General features: G+C 37.4%; 1 protein-coding gene across 3 annotated transcripts in view; it reads right to left on the minus strand.

Annotated features, from left to right (window-relative positions):
• Window positions 1-27,769, minus strand: part of LOC135222795 (seizure protein 6 homolog) — a 73,435-nt gene that overhangs the window by 38,124 nt on the left and 7,542 nt on the right. For all 3 annotated transcript variants that reach the window (XM_064261084.1, XM_064261083.1, XM_064261085.1), the window contains exon 2: window positions 9,916-10,095. In XM_064261084.1, coding sequence (XP_064117154.1) covers window positions 9,916-10,095 — 180 coding nt within the window. The remainder of the gene's footprint in view (window positions 1-9,915; window positions 10,096-27,769) is intronic.

Genomic DNA, 27,769 nt, shown 5'->3' on the forward strand with positions numbered 1-27,769 from the left:
ACAGAGATAGAAAGAGAGGGAGGGGGGTTGACCGGTGGGAGGGGGGTGTGGCCAGTGGGAGGGGGTCCTTTCCATCGGTGTCTTTCTCTTGTCTCAAAATTGATCTCGTTCACTCGAATTGAGGTCCAATTGGTGTCAGTGCTCACGAAAGTTGCAGACAAAATGTGAGAGCGGCAAGAGAGAAAAAGTCAGCTATCTGTCACAATTTGTTCCGAGTTCAGTTTCCATAGAGTTTAATTTCTTGAGAAGTTTCCGCGAGATTTTTTGCCAGATGGATGGATGATTAGATAGGTTGAATTCATTACGTATTGTAATGCAATCATGCAGTTGTTGTTTTTTTTTTCGAGAAAAAAACGGCTCTTCTCGAAGTAGCTGGCGAATACGAAAATGTTTTAAAAAAATATTTTATTCCTACCGTCAACAAGGACGCTTCTTTAGGTTATTCAGTTACTGTGGAAATCTAATTCATGATCAGTATCAGTAATCATGTAGATTAGTCGTTTTTTTATGAATTCTATGAATGTCATAACAGATCACCCATCTCCATTTGCAATAATAAGTGAAGTAACTCGAAAGCTGTTAGGCATTGCGCTAAATCATCGCTTACAGACTTTTGACGTTTCCTTATCAGTAACCGCACTGCATTTTTGCTTTTGACTCTAATAGTGATCGGAAAACCGTTATCTAGTGATGACTCTCTCGTCCTGGTTCCGAAGCGGGTAATAGCTCTGAATTGCCTAATCGAATGGTTAAGGAAGAACCAGGACTGGTCCGAGCTGCTACGAGAAACCGTTAGGAGACGGTCGTGGGATTTTAGGAAGTGGTTCAGCTGGCCACCCGACTTCCGCTGAATGCCAACTGACCACTGGGATAATAAAGTAATGTTTCACTCCTTAGATCTTGGTCGGAATCAAATAAGTGAAGAATGTCTGAGCTGAATCAAAGAGAGTTTTCGTACAGATGTCTTTACTTCAAATAAGCTAGACTGCATCAACATGAGGCTCTCCCTAGCTTTTGTTCCGTATGATTGAGCAGGGCTTGTGACGTATTCATGTCATGGAAGGCATCGTATGTATCTGTAATTTTCTTAAAAGAAGTGGTTAAGACTTTCCTGGCAGCTCTGTACTTGTAAAACTTGATGTCTTTCAGTCGTTCAACCTCTTTGGTTAAAAAGACAATGGACAATCATTATAAGTTTGCAAACAGCCCATTACAGGTAGCACTATATTCCTGTATTTTTGTGAAAATTTCTCGTTGGCCATATTATGAACGCTTCTTTCTATAAGCCTTATACATGGTCCTACTTGAAAGTTCGCTTGTTTACTGGCCATTCCGATAATTCATTTATCTGTTAAAAAAATTAGTATGAGTGCTATTGATTTAATCATCATGACAATTCGAAAACCCTCATAAAATGTTTCATGCATGTTTAGTTTCTTATATCATCATAAAGTCATTCATTACGACAGATACTATACTGAGAAATGCCTTAGGCATGCAAACTCTGATAATGTGTGGACTTCAAACACGTAACCAGAACAGATAATCATGATCCAGAAATAACAGTGTCTTAAATGTTTCTCAACAAAAGTTTTTTTATTGAAATCTTCTGAAGAACTTTTATATAATGCACAATCAATCCGTATTGCATTTTTGTCCATGACAAAAATGTCTAAAAGGCCACACCTTTCTGAGACTGAAATTCTTCAGGTATGTATGACTGTAAATATTACATATTTGCAATTGTTTTTTAGGAAATTTGTCTCTAACCTCAATTCTGCTGCTGCCTTTGTTTGCTGTCTTTATGATGAGAACTATGTCTTCCTTGGTCTGTTCGCATCATCGCTCCAAATAACAGCTGCAGCTTCGATTGGGATGCAAGAGAAGCTTTGAATCGATCAGAATGATTGTTGGTGAGGCATGACAACCGCAAATGTTGTTGTGAAATGTACCTCCCCCTCCTCCTACCCCTCCCTCCCTCCCTACGCGGTTATGCATCGCATGTACTAAAGTAAATTAGGATGACTTTCATAAAAACAACAGCCAATTCGTCACCCAAAATGATATAAAGGAAAGTCAGAAATACTCACACGTTTCCATGGTAACATCCTTAACATGAATGTCTGAAAAAAGACTAATCCGGATTCAGAAGGTGCATGAAGTGCGTTTAAGATTCTTAAGGCAGATCCCCAACAATTTATATGTCGTGCTGGGCCTTTGCATCTTACCCCTTGAGTCCTCGTCCCCTGCGTCTCACTGTGTTCTGGTCAATGACGAGATACTTCAGGACTTAATGTGTGGTACATTTTCGCATTTCTCTAAGCTTATCCACGGTCTATTCAAAAGTAAAAGTCAATAATGCATCATAATTTTAGACTTCTTGGATTATCCATTTCAGTGACAAGTAATTTGCCGTAGAAAAAAAGAGGTAGCCTGTTCGTTCTTGATATCTATTCAGCATACATCTATTATCATTATTATTATTATTACGAGAAACTGTAACTGGAGGTGTTCAGCGTTCATGGGTATGAGAAGACCATGAGAGCTGAAGATTACAGAACAGTTTGCTCTTCGTCCACCTCTGTGAAAATTTACCATGGGAAGGAATGTTCAAAAGTTCAACAAGGCGTTCATCTGACTTTCTCATCACTCATTCCCAACCGAAAATCTTGTCATATAACGGTCCATAAAATCCCAAAGAATCAGATACTTGGTACCTTTGGTAAACGGCCAAGGCTTGACAATATCGAATACGTTGTAAAAAGTAAATCGCTACTTTCTATACTGTCATCAGTAGATACTGTCAAGAGTAGACATACGCCCTTACTGCCAGGATGTGCCTGGCATAATTCCATAGCTGAATGGCATGACAGCATACCTTGGGAGAAAGCCAATACTCAGCGAAGAATATCGGCTTCAGTTGACTGATTCAAAAAATTAATTTTATTGTGCAAGAAGCGTGTGAAGCCTTTGTCTGCTCAAATCGTTGTTATTGTATCAAGTGTCACAAGCACTTACTGGGTTATCGTCCTGAGAACAGCCCATCGTATTGATGAATGAAAATACTGCACTCGGTATCTTTGTTGTCATACATAGGGACGTTTTAGCGGTATTCAACAGTAGCTAGAGAAGTGAATGCGGTACAGCTGCGGTTCAGCGGCGAATTATGTGGTTCAAAAAAGTGCTGTTTCAAGCACGTTGATTTTAACCAGACCGAAACCTAGCACCAATAACGGCTTATTTTCTGTTTCGCATAATTGCGCGATTCCATCGTCCTGAGAGGCAAGCATGAGCCACTTTGATTAGCAGTTTGTTCTTGTTCATTGTTTGCATGTTATGAGGACCTCAGTGAGAAAAAAATATTCTTAATATGCTTTGCAAATTATATGGTTCACACGTATATAGGTCTACAATTTGATAGCTAAACTGGAAAACTTAAATCATGATTTTTTATAAGCTTTAATTCATAAGATCTACATTTCCAGGACGCGTTTTTGAAGTATAGCGCATAAAAACCTGTTCTGGTAATTCAACAACCCTCTCTTTTAAAGGAAGATTAGACTAATTCCTTACATGAAAAAATTATAGTGAGACCAATATTAGAATATATCTTCCCATTGGTATTTTAGCAAGCAGTCCAAAGAGAAATCTGTCAGTGCTATGACATGGAAACAAAGGTTACAATAAGTGAGAGAAATAGGACTTCCCAGGACTCTAGGACCAGAGTTTTTCCCTTTTCTAGACGGCTTTCTCTTTAGAAAGTCTTTGAAGCAAGGGAAAACTCGGGTCCCAGAGTCCTGGGAAGTCCTATTTCTCTCATTTATTGTAACCTTGGTTTCCATGTCATAACACTGATAAATGCTGCCCTTAATGGTCTGATTCATTATTGACAATCTAAAGTTAGTTCCCCCTCATACCGAGAAACAAAGAAAGGTGAGCCCTCACTAGCTAGATGTAAGTTAGAGCCACGAAAGTATCGATGAGGAGCATATTTCATACAAGGGACATGACGTGATACCCATGAGACTTTTGAGTTGTATGGTGCAGCTGCGGCGATGAGGAGGCGTTTGCATCCTTGGCAGAGCACACAAACACACACATATTCATATACACAGAATTGAATGCTATCCTATTTTTTCTGGCCCACCGCTTCCTTAGATAAACGGGTTATGGCTGCATCAGAAACGAATTCCAACATTTTCTAGCATCCGAGGAGCAGCTTAAGTCAGTTTGGCAGATGTCCTTCGCCTTGCTCAAGTTGTTTACGCCTGACTAGGAGGTATTGACCCCTAAAACACTCCTACTTACCCTTCCAGCCGTGCATAGCTGTGCCATGTTTAACTTGCTCTTGGATGGTGTTAAAAGACACTGCTGATTCCAGAACTACGTTTGGCTTCCATCTGGCGCATTCATTTCATTACAAAGACCTGCCATACTTAGGAGAGGTCCTAGCTTTAAAATGGGTAAGCTTAACTCAAGACTTCCTGTATGACATTGTGTTCGAAACTCGTGCAATTTGAACTTGTCATTTTATGGGACCTTGCGCTAGCGAACTCTCGCTTCGAGCAACAAACAGGTTACGTCCAAGGTCGACCAACGGAGCCTTCGTTCCTTTACGCAATTACACTTCCCTTCTGTTTTTTTTTTCTTTTTAATCGTTTCCCTAATCCAGTCTCGGCCTTTCTTTCTAATCGCGTATTATTTTTCTACGGAGCTATATCTTTTGGAATATACGTACATTCTGACAGAAAACAGACTGATATTTTCTCATTTACGTTAAAAATTCCTGTTTTCGATAAGCTGTGAATTATTCACAGCGAAACTTTTCTCTCAAGAAATCAAAGAAACGCCTTTTCTCCTAACGACTTTGAATGGACAATAAGCCTAAACAACTTCATTAAAATACGTATATGATATTATGCAGTGTGCTGTGTAGTGAAATCTCTCTCTCTCTCTCTCTCTCTCTCTCTTCTCTCCCCCTACCCCCACGGAATTCGATCCTAAGACAGGAAAATCGACTTAGGTCAGTTTTCAGACAGACATCGTTTTCATTTGTTAACCCAAGAAGCTAATTACGCAACTGGAAATCAGTCGACCGTTGTGGGTCATAGCTGAGATAGAAAAGAGCACGGGGCTTTCAATCTCATCCTCAAAGAGCCCTTAAATGTCTCCTGGAGTTTCTTTTTAAGGGAGAAATAGATCAGCTACATATAATTACCTAGAAGCCTCAACAACAAAGTATCGAACCACCAAGACACACCTTAAAATACTAGTCAGTCATCGTACCCTCTCGTACTTTCCTGGATACTAAAATCCTTTCTTTTCAATTTCATGGAAATGTTATGCGCATGCGCCTCATTGTATATATATATATTATATACGTTATATTAAATTATATATATATATTATATATATTTATATTATATATATATATATATATATATATATATATATATATATATATATATATATATATATATATATATATATATATATATATATATATTATATATATATATATATATCAAGCCATCCGCCCAACACTGCGTTTGCTGATAGCAAAAACGGCCACGCTGTCACTGCGACATCCATGCGTTACTTGCTGAATCGTGGAGTGAATGAGGCGCATGCGCATAACATTTCCATATGAATATATATATATATATATATATATATATATATATATATATATATATCTTATTTATTTATTTATATTTGTGTGGTGTATATACACCACCTTTTCTGTCTTCATCCTGCTCCATCTTAAAACGAGTAGCGGTAGATTCAATTGATAACTTCGTGCTCTCGCTGACCTGCCTCCTGAATACGCCTCGGCCTTCGGTAAACAGAGATAGAAGGTGACCTTATTGCCCAAGGTCAGAGGCGAAAATATTCTGATCTTTGAAACAATCTTCTTCCCGGAAAGCTCTCTTTTTTTAGAACACTTCTTGCTGTATGAAGCTGGTAAACATCTAAAGGGAAGGACAATAATGCAAAGGGACTTTATTAATATTATCATTATCAGTCGACATGAACGGGCAGGACTAAAAAATACATTTGCTTGCAAAGCTAGCTTCTGAGAGACAGAATGCTTATATGTGAAGAAGATGAGAAAACAGTTGAAAGAAACTAAAAACAATCGAAAGCATCAGTTAATCAACATACAATTAGATATTGTAAATAAACAACCATGGCGATTTAAGCTAGTCTAGTAGTGTCTATGCGAGCGTCGTTATTTTTGCATTTACCTGTTGTTTAAGAGTTACTTCTATAGATGAGAGGATCAAAATGGTCAATTTGGGAAAGATATATGAAAAAGAACAAGTCTTATATTCTTCTGAGAAGTAGTTGGTGTGGCTGGTAAACTCGACTTCAAGATGAATCCAAGATGGAGGAGGGTCGGAGAAAATCCATCACATATAGTTTATGTGTTTAATTTCGCGGTTGTCTTCGTCTTAAAAGGTCCAACCCTTGTTCCTCTCTCATTTTCTCGACATTTATTCGGGTCTGAGCTAGGGGAAGTTACTTCGTTGCCAGTATTACCACAAACGAGAAAGGCTGCACCGATTTTATTTATTTGGTTCTTTTCTGTCATTAAAATGAATGTTTTCTATGTTCATCAATTGTAACTCTTGAGTTCTAATTTCGACAGCGGTTGTTTTTTTTTTTTTTTACAAATAAGAGAAAATAAAATCTGGAGCAGTTACTACGAAGTGAAGAGATCTGCGTGATTCTGTTAAACGGTTTGCATTAGGAAGTGTTTATTGCGTCTGCGCTGTTGAACGCTCGAATGACTCTGTCGGAATCCACACCAGAGTCGTTTTATTCAGGGAGAATGAAAACGGACGAACTGTTGTTAGCTGGAGACCAACAAGATGATGTACGATCAGCAAAGTCCACATTATTATTAATATATTCGTAGTTGATTCAGCAGTCACAGTTGTATTTGCATCTTTATCTCTGAAGAGGATGTCGGACAAGTTTCATACAAAATCATTTTCTTACATCTTCATCGTTCAGGTATAAGTAAAGCAGTCACTATCATGTAAGTCTTAAGGTTTCTGCAACATCGAGGAAGATAAGGGAAGCTATTCATTTTGAAGCAAAGATGCTTTTTCTAGCCTTCAGATGCCACAGTGGAATTAGGACATGGCAATAAGAAAACAGACACTGTCGTCAAGTCTGAAGAAACGAAGAAGAAGAGGCAGAGGCCATTCAACTTCAAGACACCAATCTGCTAGGTAATAGCCTCAGGTAAAAGAGGAGGGCCACGATTTTGGTCGTTCGCTCGCTAGGGAGAGTTAACAACACCTCCTCCCCCTCCTCCTCCTCCTCCTCCCCCTCTTTCTACTCCTCTCCTTCTCCTCCCGCCATCTGGAGATCCAACCACGAGAGACCTTTTGCAGCACTAGCATCAATTTCTGACCTTCTACTGTTGCAAACGGCTTGGAATCAATTCCTGGACACGATTCACACACGGCAATTGATAGTGGTTGAAGACTGGAAGTTACTTTAACAAATGACAAGACCAGCTCCCATCAACATCTGAAATCTTGTCTGCAGATCGTTTGAAACAACTCGTTCATAAGATTATCACATACCTTTTCCTCAAATTTGATTTCAGCAAATTGTTTGAAACAAATTCTTAAAGAAACCTAAGGTTCTGTTACTTTTTTTTCACTCATTCTTGAGATAAGACAGACTAATTAACGTGGGTCATTTACGCTCAGCTAGTTTTAGTGTGCGCCAAATGAGGACCAAATTCCGTGCAGGAACTGCCGTAGTTTCTTTGGATTAACGTCCACTTCACCGCACAGCCATAGGGAAATGGTAATATAAACCATTCAAAGTTATTGTTTCTCTGAATAGAAAATTGAAACCTATTTTTTAACAAGGAAAAGTGGTGATCAAGTCTGATCTTAGGATCGGCATTCTGGTGAGGCTCAAAGAGAAAACGCATCTGCTATAAGTGCCAAAAATCTGACACACTAATTGTACGAGCAAAAAAGGCCAAAGGCAGTAGCAATCTCCTAGTACAATGATATACGTATAGAGACAATTATTATCCTTGGATATTGGCCATTGACAAATTAGAATACAAAGTATAAAAGGTCTAGAAGACTCGACTTTCAAAGGAGACTAAGAGACTAAGAGACATTTTAATCTAATCATAATAGTTGAAGATGAAATACCGAGTCTTGCTCGATTAATGATGTCTATTCCACCACACATAAAGTAGGCGTGTATGAAACGAAGCAGTTGAAGGTTACTCCCCCAAGTTTAATCTTAATATTATATGTATTTAGGTACCTTATTCACACTCACCACTCCCCCAAAAAACACACACACACACACATACACACACACACACACACACATATATATAATATATATATATATATATATATATATATATATATATATATATATATATATATATATATATACATATTCAGAAGATAAACGCTCTTCATATGGAACAAGCCCAGAGACTATTGATTTGAAATTCAAGCTTCCAAAGAATTTGGTGTTTATTAGAAAGAAGTTGCAGAAGGTAATGGAAAACACAGAAAACATTCATTTATTAGGAAAGAGAAAAATGTATTAAATTAGTAATTAATGTCAGTAAATTAACAAAATACGGGGAGAATTGTTTTAGAGGGTAAATATTTGATTCTTCCCATTAACGTTTGGAGTTCCAATTGCACGTCCCCAGGGAGATTGTTCCACAGTTCAACGGTGCGGGGGACAAAGAACCTCTGGAACTGAGAAGTTCGACAGTGAGGCTCATTCACTGCATATTGTTGCTGGTGTTCAACAAATCTTGTTTCATGATTCTATATCTGGTTATATGATTTTCGCTTCTGGCAAACTTAAGCTTAATCAAGACAAGAAATTAAGTCAAACATTTGAACAACCATAAAAACGTTTCTTAAAGAGCTAATATATCATAACTTTTAATTACATGATTTAACTGCAGGTTCTTATTAGCTAAAATCAGAATAAAAAACACCAACAGTGGTACATTGTCGGAAAATGCTTTAATGTAAATATGCTAAACACATGATATATAAGAAATAAATCATATTGAAATAAGGAATAAGTACGCGAACATTCACCAGTGATCATGATTCATAAAGACTGTCAATCGAAATATATGGTTCTAAACGTCATAGAAGACATTCATGTAAATTTGGTATTCACAAACAATCTCTTCAAGATAGTACACACGCATACGCACACGCACACAAACACACACACCTATATACACACGCACACGCACACACACAAACACACACACACACACCTATACACCTATATATATATATATATATATATATATAATATATATATATATATATATATATATATATGGGTGTGTATGGGAAAATGATTTATAGCATCAAAACAGAAGACTCATTATCGGGTTCATTGTTAATTTTCAAGGACTTTTAGCCAAATTCAGTAAAATCTTGGCCATCAGTTGAATCATTCTCCAAATTTAATCTCTTCTAGAAGAATATAATTATAAGATATTAATCTTGATAGACTTGAAGGTAAAGTAGATAAATAGGGTTATCAAGAACGACTTCATAACTTGCATCGAATGAAGTGTAGCAGGAAACTACCTGAGAAGAAATACAATCCAGCTGAACGTAATTGGGAATTATTATTATTATTATTATTATTATATTATTATTATTATTATTATTATTATTATTATTATTATTATTATTATTATTATCATAAGCCAAACTAGTCCCAGGTGAAGTAGCAGAATGCCATAAGCCAAATGACTATGAGAGGGGAACGATGGATGAAGAGGAGACCAGCCGCTTCAATATAATCCTTATGGAAACATCGCAAATTTCAACTGCGCAACAGTCTCCTTGAGTGTAGGTCGATGATACTCACCGCAGAAAGGAATGCCGGGAGGTGTCCAAGTGCCATTTTCGCCGCAGATCTTCCTCGCGGGACCCAAGAGTTCGAAGCCTCGGTCACACGAGTACGAGGCGATGGTGTTGGTCTCGAGGCTGTTGTCAGAGAAGGTGACCGAGGAATGGGAGGGAGCCCCGGGAAACCCACAACACCAGCCTGAAATAAAGTAGAGATCAATATTAAATGGGTATTCGCAGCACGGTCCTGAAATAGAAAAACTCGGGAGAATGAATGACTGGGTTCCTAGTAAATGAACTTAAAACAAGTAAACAGAGATGCACAAACAGACAGATATCCAGAGGCACATTAAAACAAAGATAAATACATGAGTTGTCATCCACAGTGAGACAGACACAATCAAAGCCCCTTGCGTTTGAGTAAATAATAATGGTAGCGCGTTGTTCAATAATAAGTCATTACGTAGTCATTATAGCTCAGTTCAGTGGATCACTGGAGCGAAGACAATTTAAGGACCGGATCCACGGATTCCTAACACTAGATAGCCTAAGACTACTTAGAGCTGTGACGTACCGAAGATCTAATTTAAGCAGAGAATTGCCTTTAATGAAATTCGTATCGGCAGAGATCTGTAAATCAGTGGTAACGATTTTCTGAAATCTTTTTGAGAATATCAAAGCCAAACTTGGCCTTTATGAAGAGGCATTGCATTTGAGTCTTATTCTCAGAACGATCTAAACATTTGTCAATGCTACAGCAGCGTGTCACGACTTGCAAAATTCCTTCATCAGTCATTTACGGATTGATGTGATTGCATCAACGGCCCTCTTGGACTTTGTTTTGTGAACCAAACTGTATTTAAAGTTTCTAGATGGTTTCTCTCCCTGCCCCTGTACGCACAAAACAAAGGAAAGAACCTAATCAGGTACAAACACAAAGGACATTTCCATTTTACCGCCATTATGCGCTTGCGTCATTCCTATATTGTTCATTAGTTATTCAACAACAACATTAGCCAAGAGTGTTAACCTAGTGTTGGCTTAGTCTGTCATGTATCAAAATTCATTTATACCACACAAAACCCACAAATAATCACTCTATCTTTTGATATCATTCATTTTCATTTATCAACCACATGACTTAAGATTTATTTCTTTCGTTAGGGGGGATTAATTGCGTAGCTTAACAGCGCCTTCGCAAACGTTTTTCGGTCAGTGGCCTCAAATCAAGCGGGAATTTGACTCTTACAAAAGAGAGGTCTATACTTGAACACACACACAAAACAGATTAATAGAGAGAGAGAGAGAGAGAGAGAGAGAGTAATACAATTTAGAATCTACTTAAATCCCATATTGTAATAATATAGCCTAGAATAAAACAAAATCAATTCTACTTTGAGTCTCGTAGGGCAGGAGAATTGTAATCAAAATATGTTGTGGAACACAAGTAATAAGATCCAAATATGAAAATATTCATAGAGAATCAAAATTACAACGCGTCAAGTTTAACACATTGTTCATGTAAAGAATTCGCGAATTATAAAGTTTGACTCAAACGTATTCCTTTTTGGCAAACCTACCTCCAACAACCGATATATATATATATATATATATATATATATATATATATATATATATATATATATATATATGCATATATCTAAACAAATATATATATATATTATATATATAAAATGTTTGAGAATATTTATTCCCGGTATTTACAACGAGTATACTAAAGTCGAGTCATGTAGTTTTTATCTTTTAGTGGAACTTGTGGAGGGTTCTAATAGTAGAGGCACCATCCTACAGTATACTGCCAATCAGTTAATATATGATTAGTTCAGCAGTAGAGAAATAATGAACATTACAGTATTCACTGTAATTGGGACCATTGGAAATAACGTAGCCGCTGTTCCTAGGTCCCATAAATGTCCAAAATATAAAACGCATGGGGGTTGTGCCATAGCCTAAGAAAGACGAGCCATTTCTGAGCGATATCGTGTGTTCTAAGCAGGGCTACTGCAATTAGCTTGGAAAGAGACTACACAGTCTATGCCATTAGTAGATGTAATAAAGTGAGAATCTGAATTTGAAAGCGTGTCCGACAACACCAGCGGCAAATTAAACGACGTTTTCAAATAAATCACGAGTACACTTCTCGCACCTGCTGGGAAGTGAGTGACGCAGTTACTTCGAGTTCAGTTCTTCGCTTTCGCATTCTCTCTCTGACAGTTAGCGTGCGTGTACCGAGAGTTTAAAAGAAGTAACTTTTGAGGGCGTCTTTTTATGCTGTATTTATTTAAATTTAATATTCTACGAATTTGCAAAGAATACAGTCTCCGCGATCCATATCCTGACCATCTTTTCGATAAAATAAAGTCGTCCGTAGAAGCACAACCCGGATCAAAAGGAAAGGGTCGAACACAAAGATACGAAATCATGATCACGTTCCCAGATAGATTACCGCTGATGGAAATTTGCATTAAACCCACTGCATGAAATACAAGGGAAATTGTCATTTCTAGTTTGAAAACAAATTTAAGTCTTATAATTTTATCAGCAAGGCCAGAGAGTACTTCTAGCTCTCCAAATTTTCTCATTTTCTAGTCCAAGAGATTTCTTAAAACGCCGTAACCTTTACTAGAAACATAACGTTTCAGCTTTACAAAGTTAAAATAACAAAATATATATATATATATATATATATATATATATATATATATATAGAGAGAGAGAGAGAGAGAGAGAGAGAGAGAGACGAGAGAGAGAGAGAGATTCTATCTCAGTCATCATATTTGACTACGTGGTGCTTATATTGTGGAGTTCCGGTTGCATCCTTAAGAGTCCCATCACTTTTTCTGACTATGTGCGCTGTTTCTAGGATCACAACCACCCTTATACAAAGAGACCGGGAGCTGCTTAGGCATCTAGTTTTTCCCAGGTTCCTTTTCAGGGTGATCTTGGGATCGTGCCTAGTGCTCTTATGATTATGGCTACAATTTTCACTGTCATATCCTATATCCTTATAACTTTTTTCTATTTATTATTATTATTATTATTATTATTATTATTATCATTATTATTTTTTTTTTTTTTTTTTTTTTTTTTTGCTCTATCACAGTCCTCCAATTCGACTGGGTGGTATTTATAGTGTGGGGTTCCGGTTGCTCCTGCCTCCTTAGGAGTCCATCACTCTTCTACTATGTGCCGTTTCTAGGATCACACTCTTCTGCATGATCCTGGAGCTACTTCAAGCCTCTAGTTTTCTAGATTCCTTTTCAGGGATCTTGGGATCGTGCCTAGTGCTCCGATGATTATTATTATTATTATTATTATTATTATTATTATTATTATTATTATTGTTGTTGTTGTTGTTGTTGTTGTTGTTGTTGTGTTGTTGTCATTAAGCTGTGACCTTACTGGAAAAACTGATTGCTACAAGCACAAGGGCTCTAATTAGGAAAGCAGCTTAGTACAGGGAAAGAAATTGACAACTGCATAATGATTAAGGACGACAATTACAAAATAAAAGTTGGTGGGACAATGTCGGAGATACTAAGCTTCACATAACTTCTGTGTATATAATATTGTTTCTGAATGAATAAATGCCCAGAAGTATACTGATGTGATAAAATTGTCGACCCATTGAAGCTATTTGAAGTTAAGATTTTTTTTCTTTTTTGGGTTGAGGAAAAGAATATGTGATATGTATGTCCTTACGATACCGTATAATGGAGGCGACGCGTACTCGTTTCTTCAAAATATAACAGGTCTTAGCGGACATGAAATGCAAATCATCAAAGAGATAGGGAAAGTGGATATTTTTTTTTTACCATTGTCCACATATTGAACAGATGCATAGTCTTAACCCTTACTGAAAAGGAAAAGAAAGCAAATATAACTCTGAACTGGGTAGATAGTGGTTAAAAACTCAGTTTCTTCTCTCTGATGAATGGAGCGCTCGAAGGGCTTTCACTAACTCTTACTAAAACCTTTCATCGTGCAACTGACTCCTCACAGTTTACTTTGGAAAGATGTTGAAAATCATAAGCCATTTATTTTGCTCTCTTTGACTAGAAGTTGTACTTTCACCAGCTTTCAAAAGGCCGTTGAACTGGATTCTTCCAAAGTAAGATCTCATCCTCCAAAAACGGTGTTTCAGATTTATGCTATATAGTTTAATATAGCTTAAACCTTAATGGGAGAAATATCTACCATGAATATCTGAAAATGAATTCAAATCCTCTTTCACATGAAGGTAAATTCTGATCAAGGTTAAAAACTTGCAAGTGTCAAACTTATTCCTTCTAACTGCAATTACTTTCGACTGTGACCCGGCCTATTTGACGAAATTTACATGATTATGTCAATGGAGAATTGCGACTCATGAACATCTTCAAAAATCCTATTTGACGAAATTTACAGATTATGTCTATGAAGGATTGCGACTCATGAACATCTTCAAAAATTACCTAATGAAAACGATGATAAATTACAAAAGTTTTCAAAGTGTTTTAATTCAATAAGCTTTTATTTTTTATGAATAATAAGGAACCTTCTCAGCAAAGCATTTTATCATCTCAATGGAAGTGCTTACATTAGCAGATGCTATCTTCAGTTTAATTCGCAAATGAGAGTAAATTGGAAAGATATCTTCACCGGAAAAAGAACTGGAAACAAAGTAACTGTGTCGTTCTTTGTATTTACCAAGATATATTGATATTAATCGCTTTTCTAATAAGAGCGTTACGTACATAGGATCTTCAAAATTGCAAAGTACTTTTGGAGCCCTTACATTAACAACCTTTTATATATATATATATATATATATATATATATATATATATATATATATATTATATATATATATATATATATATATATATATATATATATATATATATATATATATATTCTATATGTATGTATGTATGTGTGTGTGTCTGTGTATCCGTGTGGTTTTGTGTATATGTATGTGTGTGCTCCCACTCACACGCGCAATAGTGAACTTACTCAACTACAGTTATCTGCCATGCCAGGTACCTCAATGATATCCGAAGATTCGTGGCGGTGACCTGAAATCTTAATAGCACTTAATTGCCCTGGTGATAATGAGTACTTTGTTGTTTACAGCCCCATTACCTTTTTATTAACGGGAGTTTCCTGTTCTACGTGTTTTTTTTTTAACTGCAACGAGCAAAGTGACAAGTTGCTTCGTGAAGAAGTTTGAATCGATACTTTCACGCAAGTCAGTAACTTCTAAAGATGACTGGGGAAATGACGTAGTTTTGAGAAGCCTAAGCAGTGAAACACAGTATCACTGTATCCGATGTATCATTTATAATTGTATAATTTATAATTATATTCAAAAATATCACCCGGCGGAATTTGCTCCTATACTACAGAGATATTGTATCACTTTCGGTATATATACAAAAGCCGCTGCTTTGTCGCTTAAACTCATAGGTGCAGTCAGATGATTAATGTCCATAGGTGGCCCGGACCAGGAGATAATAAACAAACGAGGAGGAAGAGTAAGAGGAAGAAGAAGAAAAAGAAGGGAAGGGAGACTGAAGGAACATAAGAGTCCGGGAAACACAGACGCACGAACGGATTTCCAAAGCGAGACTGAGAGAAATGGTGCAATGAAGAGATTCTGACGAACGGAGAATTAGAAGTGAGAGGTGACGGCGGAAGAGTGAGAAGTGAAGAGCCAGGAAGTCATGGCAGCAACGTCGTGTTTTGGAGGGAGACGAAGGAAATGACGCTGGAAACGACATCGGAGAGCCATTGTGGACGCCCTCTGAGGAGGCAGCAGCAGCGGGCGAAATCTACACTCGATTGCTCCAAGTACTGTTATGCTCTCTCTCACAATGGCTCAAAAAATAAGTTTTTTTCTTATATGAATGCAAAGGAACGTGAATCAGGAAGCCCACATTATCTGGTTCTGTGAGAACAGAACAAAGGGCAAGTTCAGAGGATTAACCGAGTTTGAGACGTTAGCAAATGAAAAACATAAATCATAAGTGGATAAAGCACTATACTCTGTTTTTTTACGTCTGTCCACCCGCCTTTGGCGTTTGCGTATGGTAACACTGCGTCCCGGGCTTTAGATAGTTACGCTATGTGTAAGTTTTAGGTAAACAAAAGGATATCTGGGTGTACATTTGCAACTGAAGAGTGTTTTAATAATTTACTGTATGCGAATTACACCGTTAATATTCGAAATAGGATATTGTTAATATTGTTGAATGTAAGCTAAATGTAACTATCTAAAGCCCGGGACGCAGTGTTACCATACGCAAACACCACACGCTGGTGGACAGATGGAAAAAAAACCGAGTATAGTAAGATTATCAAAAGTAATGGGGCACATACATAAAATTTTTTATTATTATTGTTATTAGTACTCATGTAACTGAGTAGACATACTTAATATTCTTAAGCCTGGCCTGGAAGTTTGCTTTAACAGCTGGGTCATATTCATATATCCAGATTTAATTATAATCATCTGCACAATGCATTAAATGTTTGCACAAAGTCCTCCATAATCTATGAACTAAAGTCCTCTGAAATGTAAGTCTCCTTACATTGACACAAGTCAGCAAGTTTCGCCTCTCAATCTTACGTCCTTTAAGCGTTCTGCTTCTGACCCAGAATTGAAGGTTTCCCCGAAAAATAGGAAGTCTAAAAGTATGTCAGTTTTTCAGCAATTGCGCTGAAGGGAAGGATTTTTTTTCTGAGGTGCTATCATCGTGGTCGAGTTTGTATCACGATCAAACCATCGTTTACCAAAAAAGAAGAAAAAAATGTTCCTGAATACTGTACATCTTTTCATAGTGGAATGAGGATCAGACAGCGGGGACGAAGTGCAGGAAATATAGACTGTCGAAAAGATTATACTAATCTAATAGAGAGAAAATATCAAAGAAATGGTACGATTCTAAGCGTTATTGCTATTTTCAGAAGGAACGCGTTAAAGTACATAAAAAAACTGATATCCGATTTCTTCACTTCTATGAAACCACGTGTAAGAACAAAAAATGATACATGGATGCTTGGCAGCAAAAGTCATAAGAACATTTTCGACAGCGAAATTGCACGCGAACCAGCTCGAACAGACAATGGCAGGTCCATGACAAACAGCGGGCACCCAAATTGGTTAACACCGGTTGCAACCCATATGGGCAAGATGCCAGCCGGCCCAACCCCGATACCTGTATACTCTGAAGGCTGGGTGGAAGGCATTCACAAACCGAGAGAACAATAGGATTAAAAGAGCAAAACAAAACTGAGCGCCTCAGTGGCGTGGTTGGTATGGTGTTGGCGTCCCAACTCGGTGGTCGCAAGTTCGATTCTTTTCGGCCATTCCATTGAGGAGTGAGAGATGTGTCTTTCTGGTGATAGAAGTTCACTCTCGACGTGGTTCGGAAGTCACGTAAAGCCGTTGGTCCCGTTGCTGAATAACCGCTGGTTCCATGCAACGTAAAAGCACCATACAAACAAACAAACAAAACAAAACTGAGAAATGATGCCACCACGGTTGCCTTACCAGCAGAATTTCGTTGAGGTTGATACTTGTTTCTGTGTGCTGGTGCATTTAATTGACAGTCGTAGTGAGTCAGTAACGATGTCACCAACTTTGTTAGGAAAACTAAGAAACTCTAAGACTTAAGTAGGCTATGGAAGGTCACAGGCACCTGAGACTCTTCCAAGACTTGCAGTGGTCCCTGCTTACTTGCGTCTGGCAATGGTTTCGTATCCTTGCTAATATGGTCCCCTTTATCCTGAAGTACTATTGCCGCATTGAAACAGACATCGATGACTTTAACCGATGAAGTGAGAGCAGGTCATTCTAACCCGTGTCGTGTGGGTGTTTCCTGTGTAATACCAAGACTTTTCCAAAACGCATCAACAGAATTTGATGAAACATGGCTCATATGTTTGCGTAGACTTCTTGAGCAGTGGTTCTCTACCTTTCTTGGCACCCATGCACCTTTCACCATATGTCAGAAAGCATTCTCCACCCTCGCCCACACCCAGCCCCCCCCCCCCCCCCCCCCCCCCCCCCCCCCCCCCCCCCCCCCCCCCCCCCCCCCCGCCCCCCCCCCCCCCCCCCCCCCCCCCCCCCCCCCCCCCCCCCCCCCACACAAAATCCTTTCAAAATTGTCTGCCTCAAAGGTGCATTCCAAATAATATGCAACAAAATAGTAATACAGACACACAAGCTAGCAGAGAGAAATCCCACGTGACTTCTGAGTAGTGCGACCCATGCACTCTGCGTTTTGTGTGGTCATAGAGTCAGTTTGAACCTGCCAATCTATGGTCACAATTCACCACCCCCAACCGCCACCACCCGCTCAAAAACTTTGAAATTCCCCCCTTGGGGAGAATTCCCTCTGGTTGAGAATATGGTAAGAATCGACTCAGTTTAGGATATCTTGTCATTTCTACTTTAGCTCAATTCATTCCAAACGCAAATCATCTCAAGGAGGTCACCTGCTGAGCATATCTGGCTAATTCGTCATAAGCTTTCCTTCTCTTCTTGAAATATCCTAAGAGCGAATACATATGAAAAAAAAAAAAAAGGTCCGTAACGGAGGTTTTACGTTCGTTATTGAGTGCTCGTGTTTTATTCGTATTACAGTTTTCTTTTTTTCTTTTTTTTTTACGAGTCTTGGCAAGATATTCAGTGCATCTTTGCTGGTATCCACACGACTCTTATCTACATTCCTTCATGAAGAAAGTTTCCTTCTATTCTTCTTCCGTACCTTCTACTTTGCATGCGCTTCACGTTAGAGACTGAGCAGGATAATTAGCCATTTCCGCCAAGCCATCATTTTCGCGGACATCTTTCTACTCAGCTCCTCCTTTCAAGATGGATGGTTGACTGAGACTGGATAGTATGTGTAGCTTTTTCGTCGACTTAAAAATTACGTGATATTATATCCCAGATATTCACTTTGTCGTCTGAGATCCAAGACCGCCCTAACACACTTACAAAAAATAAATAAATAAAAAAAAATTATTAACTTTTTTAATAAATTGCTGATAAAATGAAAACCAAAGCGAAGTTAGGCATTTTTCTATATCACTTCTAAAAAGCTATATAAATTGCTTTAATCCCCTAACAACTCACTGATCGAAAGATTTGATCTCGCAACAGAGAAAAAGGGGACACTGAATAACCAGTGGAAGGCTGCAGAGTGCATCGAGAATTAAACATGGAAAGAAAAAATGAATGAAACAGCAGCGTGGAAGTCATCGGCGTCAATCCTGGCGTAGATAGACAAAATGCCTATGATCTCAGCTAGGGGTCACCTTCAGCTGTAGCCGAAAGCAAGATTTAGGCAGCGTCCTAGTGGCTATCTCTTCCTGCTTTCTAATGTAACGGGACGAGAATGACTGCTGCCATGTGGCGCCTTTTGGCCATTTCCCACAAACGCATCACACGAAATATTCCACTACGTAAGCTACACAAAAAGGTGTGGCTGTCTTACACTTTGACGTCATTTTAATCTTGGGGACTACCTACAAACACACACATTTATATATATATATATATATATATATATATATATATATATATATATATATATATATATATATATATATATATATACATATATTATATATATATACATATATATTAATATTATATATATATTTAGATAAATAGACATATATAAATACACATTATATATATAGATATATATATATTATATTATATCCATATAATATTATATACAATATATTAATAGTCTGTATATATATACTATTATATATATTATTATCATATATTATATATATATTGGTGCTTCGATGTACAGAAATACGTATAATACCTTCCATGTGACAAAATATTAAAGGCTCATTTTCAAATAGAAGAAGAAGAAGAAGAAGAAGAAGAAGAAGAAGAAGAAGAAGAAATACATCAAAGTGAACGTTAGTGGTATTTGAAGAAGACTCAAGAAGAAGACTAGGAAATAACTTGACCCGTCCGTCCGTGTTGTATACTTTCACTCCTGTTCCGTTTGTCCCAGTTCTCTCTGTATGATGACGCACGACTCGGGAATTCTTTCGTGGTGTTGTCTCTTTCTCTCGGAGTAAAGAAATGATTAGCACATCTTGAGCGATCACCGCTCCGTCGAGCCAACATGTGATCGTGATTTAAAAAGGTATGGCCTCGATCAAGGTCCATAGAGTGCCTTAGTCTTCATACCACCGCCCTTCTGGACTGGAAAAATGATGGTCATTATTATCCAGATGAACTTTATTCGTATGGGACAAGGCCACAAGGGCCATTGACTTGAAATTTCAAGCTTCCAAAGATTATGGCGTTCATACGAACAGAAGGTAAGAGATCAATTTTTAGGAAAAGGAAAAATATCATCAGTTATCCTGTGAGTGAGTGTGTAGGAGGGCGGCGTGACACACAATCCCCCGTGACCCCATTCCTTTCGTATCCTTATCATATCTAAGAGAGACATTTTCTTTGCTGATGATGATAACGATGATCTTTTGGTAACGAGCTCATGTGACGTCAGAAATGACTCATAATTGGAAACGTGATCAGGTCATTTACACTCACTGAATAATTTCTGATTCCTCTGCATTTCTGGGAGGCTCTGAAGGCTGTGTATTTATATCATTGTCGGAAATCCAGATTCACCTGGAGACTTCAATGCGCCGATGTTAGCGCCTCATATTGTTTATATGAAAAAATACAGTTTCCCTATTTCTAACATATACGTAGTTACTACAGAACGTCAGAGAATAAAATGAATAAAAAGAGAGAAACTTCACGATAGAGGATACCGCCCGTCACAAAATGGGTCATTCCGGCGCGATACAACAAAACGCGAACATTCCTTTCCGTCAAGTATGCCAGAAAGAAACGCCCGAAAAGAACGCGATCAAATGACGTCCATAAAACCGTCTCGGATATTCCGTAGCGTCCGTAAAGTAGGTCACTCTTAATTATCGCGCCATTCTCAGTCGTCCATAAGGTAATTCTGGGGGCATTGTTTGTACAGCCTGTAGTTCTCCCTTTGTCATAGCACAGTTCTTCGAGTCATCAAAAGATTTCGCTCGGGCACACCTCAGTCTTGTTTCGTGACTTGGCTAGCTGAGGAACATCCTCTGCATTTATACAGATATGTGTAATATTTATGTGTGTAAATAAATATATATATATATATATATATATATATATATATATATATATATATATATATATGATGATGTGTGTGTGTGTTTGTGTGTGTGTATGTGTGTGTGTTAACTTTATCTGATACACAATTGGTCTTTGCATTAATACAATTTCTAAAAGGACCACATCAAACTGGATGGTATCTAGGGGGAGATATTACTTGACACTGAGGACTGTGTCCTTAAAAGCTTGTAACTTGTTTGAATAAATAACTACGCTAGATACCACCCAGTTTGAATGAGGTCCTTTCAGTAATATATATATATATATATATATATATATATATATATATATATATATATATATATATGATATATATATATATATATATAAGCCAGAGAGACGGCTTTCATACACGCGTACACTAGTTTGATTTGCCTTTGTGGCTAAATCAGAGTCTAACTTCAGTTTACGTTGATATGGATAAATCACTCACCAGCGCCGCGTACTTCCGATGACTTTGAATACAAATGTAAAGATATTAATCAATGGTTTCAGAAACTTTCAGGGCTATAAAAATGTTTCCTTCTGATATTTCCAGATCGTCTCGGTTGGTTTCCCGCTGTAGCCATTGTTGCAGTTGTAAGAGACGAAAGACCTAAGTAGTTTGTTATTTGTGAGCTATGCCGTTGCCACCCGAGTAAACCGTTCCTAACTGTACCACGATACGTTCCACTGGCGGTACTGAATGCGATCCTTCATGGAAGAAGGGTGCATTTACGCGTGCATGCAAGGGGAACTTACGTAAGTCATCTTGCTACTGTAAGGAATTATTTATTCAAGCATAATAAAACACAAATTCGAAGATCCGAGTTCCTAAGCATTAACCAGACATCTGGGCTCCTCTCCAATGGATGCAAAAAGTATTTGTACGGTCCCTGGCAAGACTTGCGGAATTATATCAATAACCATATCTCTACGATGATCAAAGGAAATTTTAGTACAAAACATTGATTCTAGAAATTGGCCTGATACCCTGTGCACCCTTCGCAACGAAAGGTTACATTAATGAATAATGGAAGGAATAAGAACAATCCAAGATAATTTTTTTTTTCTTTTATGCTCAAACCAAACACATGACAAAGAGGCTTGTATACGTTACGTGAAGCTGTTCGTCAGGACACCATATTATCTTTACGAGCACTTGCCGTAATTGCTCTCTCTCTCTCTCTCTCTTTCCAAAGAGAGATGATTTTGGAATAACAAGAATACCTGGTTAGGCCGTGCGTAATGCTGCACACTCACTAAGACTAATGGTAATTCATCTTTCTTTACACTAAAGGGACTAAGGCATTAATCTTTCCATTGAGAGAGAGAGAGAGAGAGAGAGAGAGATAGAAAAGTCTACCTGGCCAACCATCTCTCTCTCCTCCTCCATTTCCTTTGGGTACAGAGAACATACGTCAAATTCCTGGGCCCCTTCTCTGAATTTATGAGAGAACAGCCATAGACGTTCAACCCACCACCTTCCACCTCCGGACTGTTTATGACCATCATGTGCCTCTTCTTTCTGTGACCTATGTCGGGTGGAATGCATACAGTAAGCCACCTCACACGAATTCCATTAGATCAATATCCTGACACTACAGCATGCATTATTCTTTTTATTGCCCAACGTAACTTAACGGCTGCGTTGCTTATGAATCTTTCAGGTGTCTTATTTGGGTCACGGAACGTTATGCTTTCACTAACAGAGGTCGGGTCATAGCACTTCGGTCTTCTGTTAGAGACGTCTAAATATAGGTAAGCATAAAATATGTCCCCAGTGTTACTTTCCTTAAAGGCATTGCTTTCGGGAAGAGAAATAAATTGAGTTAGGCCTTTTTACGAAAGACAGCCAAGGGGTAAGCCTAACGTTACAAAGGTAATGGGTGATAAATTCGACTTCCATTTCCAAAGACCGAGGTACGTGCGTTCCCGAAAACCATTAAAGGGTGATTGCCTTTCGTTAAGGTTATAATAACGAACTTTTTGAATAGACGAACTATTATACAGTAATTTGATCCTTAAATTTGTAAGCAGGTCGAAAATACATATACAAATAAGTTGGTTTGGTTGAACACCCAACAAAGCAACTATTTTGGAAAAATCCTCAGTGACTGATGGCATTGAATACACATTTTGGGAGCAATTCAAGAGTTTTCGAAAAAGAAACCTGTTTGCAAAGGGTGTACACCTATCCCCTTTTCAAGGGCCGTCGTATCTAAAAGCTGTCTGGTGTCCATTATACATCCTTGTCGTATCTTGAGCCATATCTTTTCCTGGGACATGGGATAGATTAAACTAGAGAGAACCGGACAGGGTCGGAGGAGAAAGGCCTTTTAAACATTTGGGAAATAAGATATATCAAGAGACGGAACACTGGCCATGTTCATTCTATATAGTATAGAATATCTTCAACATGTCTTAATGACACCGTTGGTAATGTTTCAGAATTAAATTAAATTTTATTGTAAACATGTTTGCTATCGGGAACTGATATAAACCACTTTACAGAAACAGGCATTATTTTAAGTACTGCTAATTTCAATACAGAAATATTTTTTTACAATCATGAGTCAGATGTATAAACACAATGGTTTACATGAATATACAGGAAAAATGTGCATCTATCATTATCAGTCTAGGGGCTGCTATTAAAAACTAAATACTCATTATAGTGAATTATACATTTCTAAAATTAGTTTTTATCCGCTGTGGAATAGTATACATCGAAAAAAAATAAGCTACCATATTCCCAGGACGCCAAAAGTAAAAGGTTACTCATCTTTTAAGTGAGTTTCTCTCCATGGTGGGAATCTGTGTCTTGACTGTTCTGGGTTAGTAGTGTTTGTGCAAACGCCCTTCCGCCCCCAATATAAGGAACAAGAAACGCTGCGTTTTACGTGTTCCTCTTAAGCAAGAGCCCGTGTAATCTGTTAAAAAGTCTTCGTTTTTCGCCGTGTGGTTTTTGTTATTCGTCATCAGTCAATAGTCTTCAGAATTTGTTTGCAGTAACGTTTACTTTCATAACACTGGCTCTTTTTACTATATGACTCGGAACAAGCTGAAGACTTGATTCGTACTGATGCACAGTTCGACTCCACTCCGGTAACCGCCCTTGACGTTACAGTTTAGTGAAGGGCGTCACGAAGATCAATGACGAAAAGCATTGCCTGGTAGAACACTCCATTTTACATCTCAGTATAAGACAACTGAGAGATTTCCCAGCCGAAATCACCAGCCCTATTTTTTCAAGTATCCGTGTAGAAACCGATCCACAACAGATATGATATATAGATAGATATGTTACGATGAACTGAAAGGCAAAATTGAATATAGCGCTAGTAAGATATGACACGATATATAAGATAATAATAGTAACTGGTACTAACGACACCACAGGTCCAGCCCAAAGGTAACGTAATATGAAGTCAACTACGTTGCATTACCGAGTACCGACCGAGAACGTTTTCAAGTTCATTTAACCCATGTGTTCGGATGTCACGAGGAATGAACAAGTATAGCATTAGACCTTTGCGAAGCTAAGAAAACCCAGGCATAAAGTGGAATTCGTAAAAAAATAAACTTCATACCAAATGTAAAACGCGATGCAATCAACCCCCAATGCTTTCCCCGGGTTCTGTCAATAAAAACGTAGTATGTATTTAAACTTTCCAAACACGTCAGTGTGACACTGAAAAACAACAAATTAGTAAACAAACAAGCCCCCTTTCTCGTTCCAAATACACACACACGCACACACACGATTACCCTTTGTAATACATTCATTATATTCCAACAATGGAGAGACCGTCAGAGGCAGTCTTTAGTTTGCGTCTTTTGGTCTTGGTCAGGGGCGTTGGGTGTCGGGTACCCCGTGATGAAGTACGCCGAAATGTAGGACACACTAACTTGGCCGTTTCCTGCCTACTTGGATATTAGGTGGAGCTTTGGCTAAGTTTTTTCTTTCTGCTTTGCAATTGGTATCGTTACGAATATATTTTACCAATGCGTGATTTGGTGTTCATCTCTTTGGAAGACAATGGTTGGCGTTCTCTCCTGACCCTATTTTACTTAGCATCACTAACGGAACTTCAAAATCCCGAGAGAGATAAATATGAGCCTCATGTCTTGGGAGAATAAAGAAGGAATTCGCTGGTGACAGCTACCGCTGCTGGGACTGGTTAGGCTTTCCCTCGTGTAAAATAACCTTTACGTCAGGAGTACATACAGTCGAATTTAGTTCTCCAGCGCTACGAAGCCGGGCCGCAGTTTACCGTTAAGTACAAGACGTCTGCTTACTCACAGCACAGGTAGGATGAACTGAAATACCACACCTGGCAGGCCTCAGATTCTATCATTCTTTGTACAGAGCATGAAAATAAACCCGAGCTCCCTCGATTCTGGAGGAAAAAGTAAATAAAATCGTTTATAGCGAATGACTCGATAACTATTATATACCGTAATAAGCTCTCGATGTAAGCAAGTATGATATATGACATGCTATATTCTTTACCAGGAACCACGAATTATTTTCTGTACCGGTTATATGCCGTCGAGGAGGTTAACACATTCAATGTTATCGTATCAGAATGGTCAGTATGAACTATCATAGTTCCACTTCCTGGAAGCAGGTCAGGTGTTCTTTATTCAATCATTACTACCTACAGCGGGAAAAAGGTACATACAATATGTATTATGTTACAAACACACACACACACACACACATACACACATATATATACTATATATATATATATATATATATATGTGTGTGTGTGTGTGTGTGTGTGTATACAAATATATATCAATATATATATATAGATATAGATATATATATATATATATATATATATATATATATATACATATGTCTGTGTGTATGTATATAGTGCATAATTTTGCTAGGCTTCATAAGATTTGATAAATTTTCACTATGTATATATATATGATATACAAATATATTAATTATATAGATTATATATAGATATATATTAATAAATTTATATTATATATAATATATATATATATATAGCTTATATATTATAGATATATATAGATATATATTAATATATATATATATATATATATATATATATTATATATTAATAGTAATAGAATATATATATACATATACATGTATATATCTACTATGCATAGTATAGTATATATATATATATATATATATATATATATATATATATGTGTGTGTGTGTGTGTGTGTGTGTGTGTGTAAATATGTATGTATATATATATATATATATATATATATATATATATATATATATATATAAATGTATGTATACTTAAAACACCACTATTAATGCACGCGTCAGAGGGCGGAAGTGAGTGACTGTACCATTAATGAAAGCCGACAACCCTTATCCGAGTAAGCACAGCGCAGCTGAATAATCAAGAACTTCTTTTCCAACTGTTGTCTGTTTCTCTCGCTTCAAAAACATTTGTCTGAACGCTGGGCGGCCGAGCTAACGGTAAAAAAAAAAAAAAGAGAGATGGCCACCCACTCTCCTCACATAGGGAATTTCTGTAGAGACTTGCGTTCGAAAATGGCAGTACCAGAAAGGTGATGAATTTGCATTATATTTTTGATCAAGAACTCAACTGCAGAAGAGAGCATTTTAGGGATCTCTATCACTAATGTTTCGTAACAGTTCAGAACTGAATTTTTAAGAGGAATGTCTTCATCTTAGGATTGAAATAGCATGCAATTATTTAAAGCACTTCTAGCTTACAGTTAATCAAATGCACAATCAATTAATCCTAGCTCCGCCCATACGTCCAAAATTAATTTTTTTCATTTTTTTACATCGTCATCTTTCACATTGTATAGTCTCTTTAACATTTCTTTATTCTTTTTTAATCCAAAAATACTGGGTATTCTTTTGAATGACATCGTTGGCTTCCGTGAAAAGTTTACCATTCTATGCAATTATTATGAACTCATTCATAGCATGTCTGTGAATTGAGCTGGAACATGCAATATAATTCTTCCTTATTAGTCTTATCCGGTAAAGGAATATTGCAATTTATATCTCTTAACCATTCAGTTAAAGATAAGGCTGATATCAAACTTATCAGTCTCCACAATTTGTTTCAAGCGCTGAGAGGAAAAATAGAAGTGCCACAGTTGTATAATTTCCAGATAACGGTTTATGACCAACGGTATTGTATTCTTAACCGGTTCCACGTAATTCATTTTCCATTTTCCGATACTGGGGAGAATGATACGAAGCGCAATCTTCGCATTTCGCTTAGTTCTGGATTGCTATACATTTAGTAACTCTTGAAAACACATGCATTAAAATCCTCAGTCTTTCAGAGGTACAAAATTCAAGATTACATAAACAATATGATGATTTGCTTTTACATAAAAAGGAAACCAAATTTTATGTATAGAGGTTTACAAAATAAATGAATAAATAAACCAAATTTTATCCACGAAAATTCTTTCCTTTTGAAGAGTCTTGTAGTTAGAATAATACATATTATTATCATCATCACAAAGTTTTAATCGTAATAATGAAATGTGCAAGGCACTATCTGGCAGTAGTCAACAAAAAAAGGTTCATTAAATCCCAAATGTTCACAAAAAAAAGTTTCATTCGTAATCTGAATTGGTTGTGCTGAATTCAACTACTCACACCTCATTTTCTTG

This window comes from Macrobrachium nipponense, chromosome 8 (genome assembly GCF_015104395.2).
Source record: "Macrobrachium nipponense isolate FS-2020 chromosome 8, ASM1510439v2, whole genome shotgun sequence".
Lineage (NCBI taxonomy): Eukaryota > Metazoa > Arthropoda > Malacostraca > Decapoda > Palaemonidae > Macrobrachium > Macrobrachium nipponense.